The sequence below is a fragment of the Pundamilia nyererei genome, unplaced genomic scaffold (genome assembly GCF_000239375.1).
Source record: "Pundamilia nyererei isolate P.nyererei 1_Seehausen unplaced genomic scaffold, PunNye1.0 scaffold00210, whole genome shotgun sequence".
NCBI classification, from domain to species: Eukaryota; Metazoa; Chordata; class Actinopteri; order Cichliformes; family Cichlidae; genus Pundamilia; species Pundamilia nyererei.
Genome location: NW_005187611.1, coordinates 926,399 through 942,532, shown reverse-complemented (window position 1 = coordinate 942,532; position 16,134 = coordinate 926,399). Strand labels below are relative to the sequence as shown.

General features: G+C 42.4%; 1 protein-coding gene across 1 annotated transcript; it reads left to right on the top strand.

Annotated features, from left to right (window-relative positions):
* The first annotated feature begins 82 nt into the window (after positions 1-82).
* On the top strand, positions 83-16,012 carry sypa (synaptophysin a). Its single transcript, XM_005748001.2, has 8 exons — positions 83-166; positions 5,570-5,635; positions 9,065-9,189; positions 9,468-9,666; positions 9,739-9,930; positions 12,295-12,510; positions 12,876-12,956; positions 14,008-16,012. Exons 1-7 carry the CDS (start codon positions 149-151, stop codon positions 12,939-12,941), a joined length of 882 nt encoding a protein of 293 aa, XP_005748058.1. The 5' UTR covers positions 83-148; the 3' UTR covers positions 12,942-12,956; positions 14,008-16,012.
* The last annotated feature ends 122 nt before the right edge of the window (positions 16,013-16,134 follow it).

Below are 16,134 nucleotides of genomic sequence, written 5' to 3'. Positions count from 1 at the left end.
TTTTTTATCTGAAATGTTTCTTTGTTCTTGTTTTTTTATAGTAAATAAAATGATGTCGTGGACTCAGACACAGTCCCGGCCCCTCCACTCAACCCCCCTCACGCCTTCCCCCTCCCAGATCTTCTCGGTCCTCTCGACACTCTGCAGGATGGACGTCGTAAATCAGGTACAAACACTCCACATCCGCCTTTTTATATATATATATATATTTCACCTGTCTGCTGCGGGTTGATCAGCTGTGGGTTCGGGTTGTGTTCGTGTTTCGGTTCGGAATTTGTTTGCATTTTGCCTCCCGGTAAAGCATCTCCGTGTCGGCCGCAGGAGGCGGCTCCGACAGCTGGCGGAGGATGCCCGGGAGGAGGACATGGAGAGACGGAGGGGAGAGGCTCTCCGGACCGGGCTCGGTTCTTCATGGTGGTCCATATGTTTGTGTGTTTGTACCACTGTGTGTGTGTGTGTGTGTGTGGGAGGGAGGGGGATGTGAGGCGGACTGCGGGAGGTTTGGAAACAGGAGCGGCCGTCTGGGGTTTCCATCCCTGCGCCACGGTGTCTGCAGGAGGCCCGAAACAAAAACGCACAAACATGAAAATGTCAGCAGCCCCGTGCGCCCGTGATGAAATGCTGTGTGTGTGTGTGTGTGTGTGTGTGTGTGTGTGTGTGTGTCTGGGCTTGTAAAATGGCAGCCGGGGGGGGAGGGGGAGGGCGTCCTCTCTGCTCGGGATGCTGATGCTGATGATGTTGCGGGTCTGCCCGGATCTGTTTTTCTCTCGCCGTTTTCCTTCTACCTGATCCGCGTTATTTAACCCGGGTCTAAGCGGGTTCACCCAGATGATTCAGCTGCTCCTCCTCTTCCTCCCACCCCTTCTTCTCCTCTCCTTCATCAGCTACCTTTTAAGATGGAGACCGAGAGAAAAGCCAGCATTGCTTCGCCGTTAGTTTCTATCACAGCCCGATATTTCCTATCCAGCTGTTGTTTCACCGCCGCTTTATTTTTACTGTTTTAAACTACAGAGGAGAAAAAAGCCCGGGAAAGCTGATGAAAGCTGCTCTGTGTCAAACATGATTTCAGTCCAAAGCTGACTTCTGTCGGCCTCTTTGATCGCTTGCATTTAATTAATGATGTCATATCTGAGTGTTCTGTGTTACGCTTCATAACAAACTCCAGAATTTTACGTCCCTCCGTTTAAACGCAGTTTTTGTAGTTTCCCACTGCAGAATTTAACCATGTCCACCACCAGGGGGCAGCATTATTACAAGTGTTACAGATGTTACTGCTCGTTTCGTCTTTAATATTTTTTATGGACTTGTGGTGGTTAAAACGAACCAATTAAAATCAGAAAACTCTTAAATCCTCGATTTCTATGTTTTAATGTAAAAATATAACTGAAACATTTGGTTTTCCTGACTCTGTCATGAATAAATGTTACACTCTGATTAAATATGGCCAGTTGAGCCTATGTGATGATCTCTGTGAAGGAGAAGCTAAAACATTTGGTGTGAGGGCTTTTTTTTCTGCTCTTGGCTTGTTTGTATCATAAAGAGGGGAAATCCCTGATACGGTCTGCTCTGGCTGCCAGCACAGAGGCACAACCAAATATTCAGTTTTGGTCAAAGGGGAGGCACATAAGGCTGGATTGTTTCTCATAAAAGGACCATTGTAAACTCTGTGAATCTTGCACAGTCACTCTACTAGTGTCCAACAATAAAAATATGGCGTTGGACATGAGGAAAAAATGGGTCCCCTTTAATGTTTTAATATTCACACGATGCACAAAATAAAAAATCAGGAGCTCAGAAATGCTTTTTATTACAGACCACAGCAGCCGTACAGATGTCCAGTTTCACACATTTCTAGCTGATGCTCCTGTTTTTGGGGGTTTTTTGCCGGTAAAGCTGAGCTACCTTTCAGGCCCATCACAGCGTGTGTTTGACATGATGGTGGTTTAAAAACACATTCATACTCCCAGTGCATTAAATTTAACAGTCTAGCAGTACTCTAGTCTTTTTTTTCAGCGTGCTGGGATGTGCTTCAGAAGAAGAATCTCTCCAGGTGAGGAAGGGTAAAGGCTGAAGGATGTGTATGTTCACCATTTTCACACTTGTTTTTGACAAAAAAGATCTTGTTTTGAGGTTGAAAAAAATATAATAAAATAGCTTTGTGCCATGTTAACCACATCCCAGAAAGCAAACACTTTCCATCTGCAACCAGATGGCTACAAATGAGTCCAAAACCCGTGGCTATGATCCTGCGCAGTCTATTTTAGATCTCAAAGGAGTGCACTATTGTTTGTGCAGGTGGTACTCAAGCACGTTGTCCAAAATTTCATATTTGTGGGAAATGGATTTCATATCTTTTGTATATTTTCAGCTCTGCTCTTGATTACATGGTCAAATGACGGCACTGCAGTTTGCATGGCTGCAGTATCTGGTTATCCTCCTCTGAGCTTGTGACCTTTTTACCCCTCGGCTGTAAAAGGCTGATGGGGCATTGTCGTCTCACTGACGGGCAGCGAGCAGCATGGAAGTTTGTGAATGCAGAATGAGGCAACATATTAGCCCATTTACTAACAACCATTCACGAGTTCGAGTCTCGGTGACCTCGACCTTAAGGTGAAAAACTTGGTGAAACTTGAGAGCAGGGCCACATAGGATTTTGAAATTGTTACCGTAGCTGTGTCTGTTAGGAGGCTGAGGGGTAGCACTGGTGGGTGCAGGACACAAAGTCCCGAGGCTCACCCATGTGCCACAGCCTTTGGGAACTCTGATCTGTGGTCTGTGTTGGATGGGGAACATCTGTAAAATAATGAAAGAAATGTTTTTACCTGAAGGGAAGCAAAGTCGGGGAATTTTTTTATGACCTGCAGGTGTGCAAAAGGTTGGGATTCTGGTCTGGTGGGACGAACAGACTCTAGTTTGAGAAGCCATTTTATTTTAAAGCTGCCGATTAAATGGTGCTGGTGTTTCAGCAGGAACGCACAAAGTGCCAAGCAAAGAACTTCACAACATGGTGGAGAGTGGCACATTGCCATGGAGACTAAATTACTGTGCTGTGCATCACTTTTTAAAATGAAATCGGCGGTTTGTCTGCTAAATGTGTGGATAAATGTGTCCACTCTGCAGCCAATCACAGACCCGCCTTCCTGATCAGTTTATTCAGCTCTGATGTCGCAGGTACGAGGTGAACAGGAATGGAGACGGCTCAGTCCCCTGTGGAGCTTCCCGTACTGCACGTCCACCAATGGAGACGGAGCAAATTCCCGTCTCGCACAGTCAGTCGCGTGTCAGTCAGTTATCCATGAGATTCATGTGTTTACTGACTGTTCCTGTAGCTTCTTTTGAATGTAAACAAATACTGAAAAGGGAATACCTTTATTCGATAAAGCTCCAGTTTAACTGTGAAAGGTAACAACTGAACGATGTTCCCTCCTACTGTCAGAGTCTCAGTCAGTAAACAATCATTTCAGCTCTGCTGGCTGGTTTTATTGGATGTTAACAACAGATTCTGGCATCACTCCTCCTGAGATGAGCCCGCTCAGGCAGACCAGTGCAAAACTCCTAGAAGTCTGAGTCGACCTCAGCGCCGTCTGAGTGTTCATCAGTTTAAAATATCAGCATTTAATTAATTACTATTTGCGGTTAAGGATCTCGTGCATTTTTATTCTGCTTTAAACTGTTATCTGCAACATTTGAGTCTTTCAGTCTTCACTCTTTCATTTCTGGAATATGTCTGCATATAAAGTGAAGGCAAAAGCATTCTATAAATTCCTGTTTTTCCATTGTTGTTCATTTTTACTTCATTATATTTTCATTAGCCCTGCGTCAGATTGGCGGCCTGTCATAACCAACCTCAGAGACAGTGTTATAGTCCTAATAAAATAAGCTTACAATCTCTTTTTTGGTTTTATATAAAGTAGTGCCAGTTCACCACATGTGTCTCAAGGTACTTTATAATGTAAAGTCACAATATACAATAAAATAAAAATTTACTGGAAGTACTTTGATTATTAAACAGAACCTTTTAAAGTAATAAGTGAATAAAGTGAAATTAACTGTATTTGATTACAAAAATAACTTTTTGCTTGTTTTTATTCTTTTATTGAGCCATAAGTGTGTCTGCAGTTATGTTTGGTAATGAATGTAATACTATAATATCCCTAAAGCCTGTTTAATACCTTATCCTTGGCACCTTTATGCGAGTGTTGAATATCCCACGAGCCGAGCAGCAGGTTGAAATCTGAGAGGAAGAATGGATCTGTTTGTTTGAACACGGTGCATGATGCTGTCTGTTTGCAAGATGTGCTTGATGTGTATTTAAATCTGAAATGAAGATTTTAAAGTTCAATTTAAAATGAAGGATTGTGAGATTGAACGCATTATAATTCATGTTTAGGTACATGTGTAACTCATTATAAATGAAGAATAATCAAAGCAGTGACTGAGTCATTGCCAAAAAGCTGAAACATGAAAGTGTTCCCAGAAAAAGAGGTGATGATTTCAGATAATCTGGCCATGATTTTTGCAATGTTTAAAGAATTTTATGCATTTGTTCTCAAGTAATTGGATAATTATCAAAGTCTCAAAAATCATTTGAAATCTGTTAAGTCATTCACATCCAATTCTGTTAATTCTGAAGATTTCTTCGTTGAATTGTTCCAAATGTTTTTCAAACGATCCAAAAGCATTTGCCAGTTTTTCTTCATTCCTGCGTGTAGAATAACGTCCCTGAAACGCTCTGGAATCAGAACAAAGTTGTTCTCTGACATTTTTAAAATTTCCCTGCACAACAAATCTTCTCCCGATCAGTGAAAATGAGTCCAGCTTTTTTCATTAAAGTTGAAATGAAGTGGTGAGAAAATCATTTCAACATCCAGAAACACATGCAAGGATCATTAAGACTGAAGGACTATTACACAGCAAACAGCGGGTTTCCATGTGCAGTTAGATCGTCTCCTACAACGTAAGAAAAGCTGTTCAGATTATTGCAATAAAGAAACTTTGTTGTGCAGTTGTGAATAACATGCATACAAAAATGTTATATACAGATAAATTCTGTCTCTCATTGCATGATGAGATTATCACGACGGTCTCCTCTCCACTCCCAGTGTCTGCATTTTAGACCTGCAGTCTGAATCATTCATTAAGTCAGCTGACTCGGTATGATGGGAATGTTTTTTAATGTTGCCAATATTCTCAGTGAATCGTTATTATTGATAACAACAGTTGAGCTCCAAGTTTCTCTTGATAGAAAGTCTAAACATGTCGTTGATGGTTAATAGAAATAAGTCCATGAAACCACGCTGACCCTCCTCTCTGCCACCTAGCATCTCTGTAGGTGTTGGTTTGCTTGTTTTTGTTTTTCTAGGATGGTTTTAAAGTACAGAAAAGTTTGGAAATATTTTGGGGGAAAAGTTTTCTTCCAAATGTTTCATTTAGCAGAAATGATGCTGCTGTTTATGATGTTCTGGCCCTGAGTGAAAGTGCTCCTGAACAGCAGGAGATCCGCGTGCTCGTCTTTCGTCAGGCTGCTCGGATGAACATAATTAACCAGTGTGTGTCTTTCTGTCTGCAGCTGGTGGCCCAGGGTCAGTTCAGGGTGCTGAAGGTTCCTCTGGGCTTCATTAAGGTCCTAGAATGGGTGAGTTCATCAGACCAACAGCTGCACCACAAAAACCTGCAACCACAGCACAGATGCACCGTATCCTCCAGAGTTTTTAAGGACGTATAACTCCCGGAGCTGAGTTCACGTTCCTGTTTAAAGCTCAGAAACATCATACACCATCAGAGTTTAATGGTTCACCTTAGATGAAAGCACAATTCACACATATCCATGATCATGTATGAACGAATAATTTTCTTCAGTTTAACAGCTGATCAGCTTTAATGTTAATATTTAAAGCACGCATTCATGACTTGTAATAAAAACTTATAATAAAACATAAAAATCTTACTGTATCAGTTTTATTCTATGTTTGTAGCCTTTAAGCAGCTAAAAGTTCACTAACTGCAGGTATGATTCAGCTCCTACTATTAACGAGCTAACCTTCTGGTTTTATTGCCAGCATCCACACAGCAGGGGGCGCTGTAGGGAGATTGAAATCCCCCCCCCTCAACTCGCTCTTCTTTTGGTTTTTCGTTGTGGATAAAACCTCGTACATCAGCTCAGTCTGGAGGGTTTTTAAAAACATTTTAGGGACCTCATAACTTCATAGGTGCAGGAGATATACTCGTGAATTTTTCAGATGTATTAAAGTTTTCATTACAAAAAACTCAGTGAGCTTCAGCATCATGGGATGTATCATAGTTTAAAATATGTTACAGTAGCAGAAAGAAGCACCGGTACTCCTGGTCGTTTGATCTGATTTAGGATTGTTCACTGTGGGGGAAAAAAACAACTTAAAATGAATTTTCAGAGAAATTTCAGGAGTCATTTCATCATCTGATATAAGTATCTGCTCAAAACAACCTTTAGCATATAAAACGTCTCCTTTTATTTATGTCTGTGAAGGTTCTCAGTCATCCAGGTCATCATAGTCTAAGGAGCTTGGAAAGAAAAAGCGTCTGGACTTTAAGTTGCTTGAAGACGTTTCACCTCGTATCCAAGAAGCTTCTTCAGTTCTAGGGTCAACCCCCTCAAAGAGGGACAAAAGGACCTCCTGATGATCCTCTACCTAATCACTTGAGCCAAGGTGTGAAACTGAAGAAGCTTCTCAGATGAGAGGTAAAACGTCTTCAAGCAACTTAAAGAAGTCCAGACGCTTTTTCTTTCCAAGCTCTTTAGCCTCCTTTTATTTACATTTTCACACCAGACTCGTCAAAAGAATCCCTGGTCGTGGTTCTTTGTTTATAATATGATCATATTTTTAGCAGCAGTGATGTTCATGTGGTGTATGTAACAGTTTCGACATCTCACATTGATAACAGAGGGTCTCAGGTGCAGACATCTGTGAAGATTGAAAACAAGCATAGACATAGATCGGTTGTCTTAATGATTTAATTAGCAGGTAGGAGAGATCGGACACTGATAGCTTCGTCAGTGATTACAGATCCTGTTGAAAGTGCTGTCTGTGGAGATCACTGGTTGCTTCACCAAGAGAAATGGGGAATAAAGCATGGGAGGTCTCAGCCAGTGTGCCTCAATACCTCAGATTAAATGTGAGTGTTTAGTTAGATGGACGTCCCAAAAGAAACCCTGTTAAATCTCAGTCCAGGCTGACCTTCACACACTGGCTGACAGGGCGCATGTTGACTTAACTTCATATATATGTTGTATCACATTGTCAGATCAACTCTATAAAACAAGTCTGAAAACATAAAACCTTTTCTAAACCTTCAGACAACAAGGAAATGGCTTATTCACAAATTCCACTGAGATGCCGAAGGCTGGATGGGAAGTGATGTAACAGCTTCAGCTCTCAGTACTGTATGTATGGTATTAAATATCGCACACCCACACACTGACTGAGCAGATGGTCACAGTCAGACGGCCCAATCCCTACTTGGCAACGTGGATGTGGGTTCATGCAGCCTCCTTGCGAGGACCAAGTGTGAATTTTCAGAATTGTGTGGATGTTTTATGGCAAATTTATAGGGAAATGGGGACAGTCGACGCAGCGGTTCATCAAAGACTCGTCTGTTTGAGCCTCACTGCTGGTCCTCACACATGTGTCTGAGTGTTGGTTAGAAGAGCATCACAGCTGGTGTCTACAGATGTGGCAACAGCTGTAGAAAAGCAGGGACACTTTTTGGGACTCTAGTTGTGACACTAGTGGCAAAGCGGGAGCACAAGTGGGATCTTTTTGGCAACAATTTGTTCCAACAATGGTCTGGTATCAAGCCTGTTTCTTCTTAGATGTACACACTTTTTTGTTTTTTGCACTTTCTTTTGCACAGTAACATATCTACCCTGGTTCAAAGTAGGTGTGCTGAGTGTCAGGTTTTTAGTTATCAGCAGGTAAAAGCAGAACAATCACAAAATCCCTTTCCCTGCCCCCAATCACAGGGCAGGGATAGCTCAGTAGGTAGAGTGGTCGCCCCATGATTGGGGACTATAAGGGGTCTGGAAATTTAAAAAAATAAAAACTAGTAAAAACTGCAGACTACGTTACAATCTCTTCAAGTCAGTTTTTAAATCGTTGAATCCAGAATCCAAGACGATGAAAATAAATCTGGATCTTCCTGCATGTAAATCACGCAAGGCTGCGAACATCTTAATGATGACCCTGGTTTCACTTTCCTCCACGTTCTGTAGCAGGTGGGGAAATCAGTGACATCACACATAAAAACGTCACCAAGTTCCTCCCGCTGACTCAACGTGAAGCCTGTTTTCATCAGGCCGCTGAAGTCAGTGTGCACAGCTCTGTGAGGCCGAGGCGGTTGTTGGTTCGGTTCCTGTCTGATATGCAAAGCTTCGCAATGAGTCGCTAAACATAGACGTGACGATGAGTCATCATCCTGCAGGAGCCAGCGCCTCCTCTGCTTCAGCAGAACTGCATTTATATGTATTTTTAAAAAATAGCAGCAATTTTTAGCCACAGGAAGGTCATGGCCATGAAAAATTGTTTTTACTGAGGATGCTGTTTGCAGGTCAAAGGTCAGGTGACACAGTCATGTCAGTTTCTTCATCCTAAAGAGAGTCTATAAATGCATGTAACAGTTTAGTGTTGCTAAAGTCAGTGCAATATTTGAGCAATTGTAAAAATCTGCCTGCAAGTGCTGAATTTATTTATTTATCAATAAAAAATTAATTAAGCCGTCCTAATGAACCTAAATAACCTTCTCTACAAAAACACAGCTTCTCCTCTTGGAGGCAAATAAGTCTTCAGTCTCTTTGTGATATAATCGTGATTTTTATTTTTCTAGTCTGAGTCAAACAGAGTGACCTCTGTGCAAAACCACGAATACATCGTGTTTTGGATTTTGGTCAGACTAAAAGGAAATGGAAATTAGAACCTGGAACAACTTTAGGAGTGAGATGAAAATGCTGTGCTATGCCACATACAGGAGGATACCACTGCTGCGAGTAATGCTTGTGATGTGTTGTTGCTCCTCCTTCTTCCTCCCCCAGTTCTTCGCCATCTTCGCCTTCTCCACCTGTGGCAGTTATTCCGGGATGTTCAAGATTGCGGTGGAGTGCAAGAACCGGACGCAGAGCGACCTGAAAATAGAAGTGGAGTTTGAGTATCCCTTCAGGTCAGAACACGCACAGACGCCATAAACTCTGAAGCTAAAAAATATTAAATAAAAAATTAAATGTTTAAACTTCTTTCAGCTCGATTTTATTTATAAATGCTCCTCAGGCAGGACCCCTGGGTCCAAAGCTTTGAGGGGTGTTTTGACCAGATGGTGTGACTGTCGGAGCTCTAAAGTTATTAACTGTGTATTAGTTCTTGTTGGTCACCAATGTCTGAACCAAATGTTGTATTTTTCACTTTATCTTCACCTTCAATAACTTTAAACTCCTCTGTCAGACTCCACCAGGAGTATTTTCATGCCCCCACCTGTAAGTCTGAGAATAAAGAACCGATTTTCCTGGTTGGCGACTACTCCTCCTCGGCCGAATTCTTTGTCACCATCGGCGTCTTCGCCTTCCTGTACTCTACGGCGGCTCTCAGCATTTACGTCTTCTTCTTTGAAAAGTACAAGGAGAACAACAAGGGCCCACTGATCGTAAGTACAGCCACCCGACTTCCCAGTTGACCTCTGAATAACCTCCCTCACTCTGTCTTTGTGCCGTTTCAGGACCTGGGAGTCACTGGAGTGTTTGCCTTCATGTGGCTGGTGAGTTCGGCAGCCTGGGCCAAAGGTCTGTCCGACGTAAAGACCGCGACCAACCCGGATGAAGTCATCACTATGATCCCCGCCTGTAAAGAGGATGAGAACAGCTGCCGTGAAGTCCACGACCCGGTTATGTCTGGATTGAACACCTCTGTGGTAAGACTTTCACTGGGCCTGAGCACATCTGACTCTTGCCATAGGACGGGGAAACTTTGAGAAGTTCATGGATACTACAATACTAGAATGTCAGCACTGACCCCTATAAAGCACAGAATGTTACTGAGAAATGTCTGTAGGTTCTGAGTCATCCAGGGCACGAGAGTCTTAAGCACTCGAGTAAAAAGAAATTGGACTTCTTTCACATGAGCCAAGGTGTGACCCTGACGACTCGCCTGATGACAGAGTAGGTAAGAGACTCTCGGGACCATGTCCAAAGTGACGGCGTCTGATACACACCGGCCTAGAGCCGGAGTGCAACACGAGGAAAGCAAAAAAAGATCGCAAAGAAGTCAATCACACAGCCACGGCTTTACAATGACTAGTCGTTTTATTAACTGGACAGGTAATGAGCGTCAGGGTGGGCATGGCCAAAAGAACAAACAAAACACACTAGAAATAAACCAGAACTAACTTACCTATAGTGATAAAACCACAAAAGAAAATACAAGCCTCTTACCTGTCTTCACTAACCAAAACAGGAGAAAAAGGTTCTAAAAAGAAAAGTCTTCCCACCCCTACAGCTACCATGTCCAGTTAGAGGTCTTTTTACACTGTTTACACTGCAGTCTAGCTCTTCTCATCCCGGAAAACTCAGTCACACAGCACACGGGGCCAAACACGCAGCTCGCTGGAAACAGGAAGCAGGAGGGGCTGCCGGCCTAGTCAGGTCCCAATTTGTAGCCGGCCTCATTCCATCTTCCCCCGATGGTCAGCCTCCACCTGGAAACTTACATAGCACAAACATCACAGAGTACAAACAACGCCCCCCTCTGGTGTGGTGAGTGACAGTACCACAGGGAAACAATGACCTGGCTCATAACAGCGCCTCAAGAGGAACTCATGAGCAGTTAGAACAGAAGAAGCGGTCTTAAAAAAGGAAGTCCAGTAGTCCTCAACTCGAGCTTAAGATTAAAGAGAGATTAAAAAAATTTTTCAACATGTCAAAGAAGCAAGATTTCAGATATAATGTCAACTAAATGACATAAACTAAATAACAATGACACGTTTAGCACCGGATTATAAAGAAAACTGTGCTGGATCAAACTCTCTGTTTATTGAAGATGGGTTTAAATTCACTTGTTTCAGGTCACATCAACCCTCTGCATGTCCTCTTTCACTAGAACCATAGATCTTCTCTGAGGTCGAGCTCTTTTCCTCCTACCTAGCAGCTCCATCTTAAAAATCCAGTCGATCAGTGTACGTGCCCAAACCCTCTCAGCTTTGCCTCTAGGACTTTGTGTCCAAACCGCTCGACCTGAGCCGTCCCTCTGATGGACTCCTTTCTAATCTTGGTCACACCCAGCTCGACCTCCTGTCTTGCTGTCAGTGCCACTGTCTCCAAACCATACAGTATAGCAGGTGTCATTACCATCTTGTAAACCTCCCCTTTCTCTCTTGCTGCTACCCTTCTGTCACTCCTGCTCCTCTTCATCTATCTTGTGCGCTGTCGGTTGCTTTAGATGATTGATCGTGACACAGGATGTTGATTTTGATCTTGTTCTTTTCGTCTTCACCATCAACCCTGCTCCCTGTTAATGTAACCTAAATACGTGAAGAAAAAAAAACTTTATGCCCCTAAATTTCAAGGTGCCTCCATGATTTACTTTTATTAATCAGGATGCTAACTTAAGCTAATGAATACAGTTTATTTTCAGTTATTGTTTGTACTTTGGATGGTAGAAGGCATTAAAAAAAAAAGAAGAAAACAAAATCAGTTCTTTATCAAATGAGGGTGGATTTGGGAACCTCTTGGAGCTGAAAGAAACTCTTAAAGCACTGAAGACTGCATTTGCTATATTTAGTCACTCAGTGAGGCCTCAACTCCAATAATGCAAAACTTAAAGCCATAATATACTTTAAATGGCCGAGTTATCCCCATTCACCTAAAACAGGTGAATTTCTGTCTTTTGTCCTGCCTGCCTCTTCTCACTCCTAAGCTGTCGCAGCCCTCGATCGTTCTGCCAGCGGATTCTTCCTGTCAAAAGGGAGTTTTTCCTTCCCGCTGTTGCCAAGCGGCCAAGTGCTCATAGGTCGTCTGTCTTTTGGGGTTTGTTTCTAATATTGTAGGGTTTTTGCCTTGAGGTCACCTTGAGGTGACTGTTGTGAATCGGTGCTATATAAAAAAAAATACTGATGCATTCAACTGCAAAGTTCTAAGCTATTTTAACATGGGAGTCTATTGGGATTGACTAGGTTTTGCAGAAGTGGCCATTGGAGGAAGTGCAGCTCTTGGCACTTCTATCAGAATCTGAATTTGGTAACAGAGAATGACGTGATAACCCTCAGCTTCTCCTCTTGCAGGCATTTGGTTTCATTAACCTGATCCTGTGGGTTGGAAACCTCTGGTTCGTCTTTAAGGAGACGGGCATCATCGCTCCCTTCATGCGGGCTCCGCCTCCTGAGAGCAAGCCTGCCGCACCCGATGCCTACGGCCAGCAGGGAGCCTATGAGCAAGACCCGTATGCCAGCAACCAGGGAGGCTACCAACCTGACTACAGCCAGCAGGGATACAACCAGGTGAGCAGACGCACTGATGATGCTGGTAACGTCAAACCTGGAACCTCAAGGGAAGAGTTTAGCTGAAGCTTTGTGACTCGGTAATTTGATTTTGGTTGAAACATAATTTATCTCCTGATGACCTGTTTGATCAGAACAGACATCTGTAACATCTGCTATTCAGATGATGGGTCAGTTAATTACATTATATGTGATAATTAATGTATATGATAATTGTTTAAAACAGAAACACTTTGCTGCCCGTGACTGTAGATTGAATTTTAGTCTTTGAGTCTGACATTTTACATACAAAATAAGTGATCATTAATCAAGAAAACTGAATTCATCCTATGTATTTTTTTTATTTTTTATTTTTTGTCGTCCAGGAAGCGCAGTATGGTCAGGGCTATGGCCAGCAGGGGGCGCCCACCTCCTTCTCCAACCAGATGTGAGCTGACAGGAAGAAGGTGAGATTGTGGAGGCTTAGTGAATGCCTCCTTGCTGCGTTTAAGTTGAAGGTTCAATTTGAAGCATCACTTTTAGTATGTTGGGCCCTATAAGTTCTGTTTCTTGGAGTCAGAAGTTTCCATATTTAAAACTGAGGTTGCAGTACGACGACATCAGCTAGGTGCAAAGCATGCACACAGATATCTTCCAATTATTAACAGACTAATAAAACACTAGAATTTCACTCACCAAAACTGAAGAGCAAACCTCTTGATGGCACATCCCTCACATCGAGCCATCATATTTCTCAGTTTAGTTAAAAATACAAGAGGGTCCCAGTTCAGTTTACCAGGTTGAGTAGGTAACCCATACACCATAAGGCTAATACAAAGGTCCAGAGTGGAATCCACCTAAGGGCCACTTACTGTTCATCTTCCCCCTCATTTTTCTCCTAGATTTCCTGTCTGCTCTCCACTGTTCCATCACAATATCCAAAAATATATTTAATGAATGCTCAGGCTTTGTACCAGGCTCTAAACATGATTTTTACTTTATTTTTATTTTACTGATGTGAAGCCGGACACTTTAACACAGCAGTCTCTGGGGATTTTTGGAGTCTGCCTCAAGTGGCCATTAATGGAACTGCAGTTTTGCCAACCAAACCCAAGGACCTCTATAAGAATGTTTTTTCACATCTTTAAATGTGTGAGCTAATACTATGTTCATCTGCTGTGTATTTATTGAAACAATCATGAATGTAAAGCTTCATATTCATGCGTAGGAATGTTGTGAAATGTTTGGGGCTCTATAGGGGGACTAAGATGTCATCCTCGTTTATTTTCTCTCGCTATTTTTAGGGATTTGACTGTAAATTTTAAAGATTAAATATTGTATTTTTGTTTCTGGTTTCTCCAGGATGGGGATTAGTTTTTAGTCACTGACGCAAGACATTAAACTCGAGGTTAATGTTGCTTTTTCAAAAAGACTCGTCGGTGAATGAAGGTCATTTGAAAAAAGCCAGCAGCTTTTATTTATTTAATCAGATTTTTTCCATTTGTCTTTCCTTCACAGGACAAGTCGGAGTGAACCAACAGTGGGTCGCTTGCAACCAACCCACAATGTGACACTCCTGGCTGCAAAGTTAATGGGTGGGGTGGGGGAGGGATGAGGGGAAAGGGGGGGTTAGATGTTCACTATAATGAATTGATGTGTAAATGACTAAAAAAGAGAGTTATAGATAATAAATCCACAACTTGAAGAATCCACCAAGACATCGGTGACGAATAGAAACCTGAAACCAGTGACGATGTTGATAAGAGTTATTCATATTAATTAATCTGTGGAGAGAATGTATGTTTGTGTTGTATAGATATCACTATGAACAGATATATAATATAGACTGAAATGTTTCCTGTTTCCTATTGAGCTGCCCTGCCCAAAGTTTTATGCCCCGCCTCCTTACATCAGCAAACCAGATTCATACCAGCCAATCGTGAAGCTGTTGAGACTGGGTCCACACTGACAAAAATCCAATGAAAACCAGATTTAAACCAAAATGAGAACCACATTAAACAAACTAACAGAGCGTCTGCCAACATCACCTCCCCGCTGCATGTAAATATCAAACAGGAAGTGATGTCAATTTGAGCACGTAGTAAAACCCAGTCCGGCCTACAGCATCACAGTGACGCCCGGTGGAAACTGGATCCAAAATGGCCCCTCGTCATTACAGTTTGCACAGTTTGTGTGTTTAATGGGCTCAGCCGAGCTTCGATCTGCTGTGTGTTACATTCCAGCTGCAGAAACGTCCATCTGGACGATCACCGCCGCTAAAACTAAGCCAGATCTGATTCTACTGGCTTCTACTTTGGGTCTAAACTCGGCTAAGACCAATCTGATGATTTCAATGTACTGCTATGATGCAACGGAAACGCCCATCAGGAGCAGGCAGTACAGTTCACTGCCCCTCAAAGGGCTTCCAGATTTAAACCAATTAGAAAGTGAAGGTGGGCTTTTGGAGGCGGGGAGCCTAAAAAGAGACAAATGAATGGAAGACTAAGTATGGGATAATTATTTGGACTGACTTTGCAAAGCCTCTGACTTTGCTTTGTTCACAAAGATCAGAGGTTTTAAGCAACAGCTGTTTCCAGTACACGATAAATATCTTTACCTGGAAACGGTTTCTATGCAGACAGCAGCTGATGATTACATCCTGATACAAGTTGTTGTGCTATGAGTCTACATTTGTGGCATCAACAACTCAATGGCAGACCAAAATTTTAGATGACTGGTTTCTTGGAGTTTTTCCACCTTGATGGGGGTAAATTTCCCCACTTGGAAACTCACTTTTCCCATTCTAAATGGTGGCGATGTGAAAATTACGAGCACAAAATTCAGTTAAGATTCCTCCATGACTTACACGTTGATCTCAGTTATTGGCTTAAGTCTTCAGATGGATGCTTCTGTCAGCGAGCTACTTTGAAATGTTGCAATTGTTTTTTACATTTATTTTAATTTGTCTTCTGTTAGCCAATCGAGTCTTTCTGGAAAGTTCTGGGTCTATAAAAAAGTGATGCTTCTTCCTCTTCTTCTTCTTCTTGGGTTGTTTTTCTTGAAAGTGAAGCTGTTTTTAGCGTCGGTATCTTCCTCCCGCATGGTGACGTGTTTACTGCTCGTGTCGTTCAGTATCTGAAGATCAGTGTGATTCTACTTCCTGTTTCCTGTGTGTGTGCGCGTGTGTGTTTGTGTGTGTGTGAGACCATTACCTGTCCATACCACTTCATTGGCTCTTTTTATCCTTTCTCTCATCTTTTATGCTTTTAATTCTCCTCCATTCACTTTTCTTTCTTTCCTTGTTTTGTTTTTTTTACCCTCCCTCTTTTTTCTTCATCATCCTCTTCTCCACCTCTGTGATGTGTCCTCTTGTGTCACAATAGTCTACCCGGCATCAGTAACCATGGCGATGGTGTTGACAGTGATGATGTGTGTGACTTGTTGCTATGGAGACATCCCCAACCCAATTCCCCCTGCTGTGTTTATTCAATGGAAAGTTTCAATAAACGACAAACTCATCTCAGTCTGATTTTGTGTTTTTATACAGTCGAGTGAGCAAATGAAGGGGAAATGAAACTGGGAAGAAAAGGACACTAGATGGGAAATGCACATGCTAGACCAGGGGTAGGCAACTCCAGGCCTCGA

Excerpts from the sequence above, each read along its gene's own strand:
- sypa (XM_005748001.2), top strand. Across the intron at positions 5,636-9,064 it reads TCATTAAGGTCCTAGAATGG|TTCTTCGCCATCTTCGCCTT; the intron begins GTGAGTTCATCA and ends TTCCTCCCCCAG. Across the intron at positions 12,511-12,875 it reads GCCAGCAGGGATACAACCAG|GAAGCGCAGTATGGTCAGGG; the intron begins GTGAGCAGACGC and ends TTTGTCGTCCAG.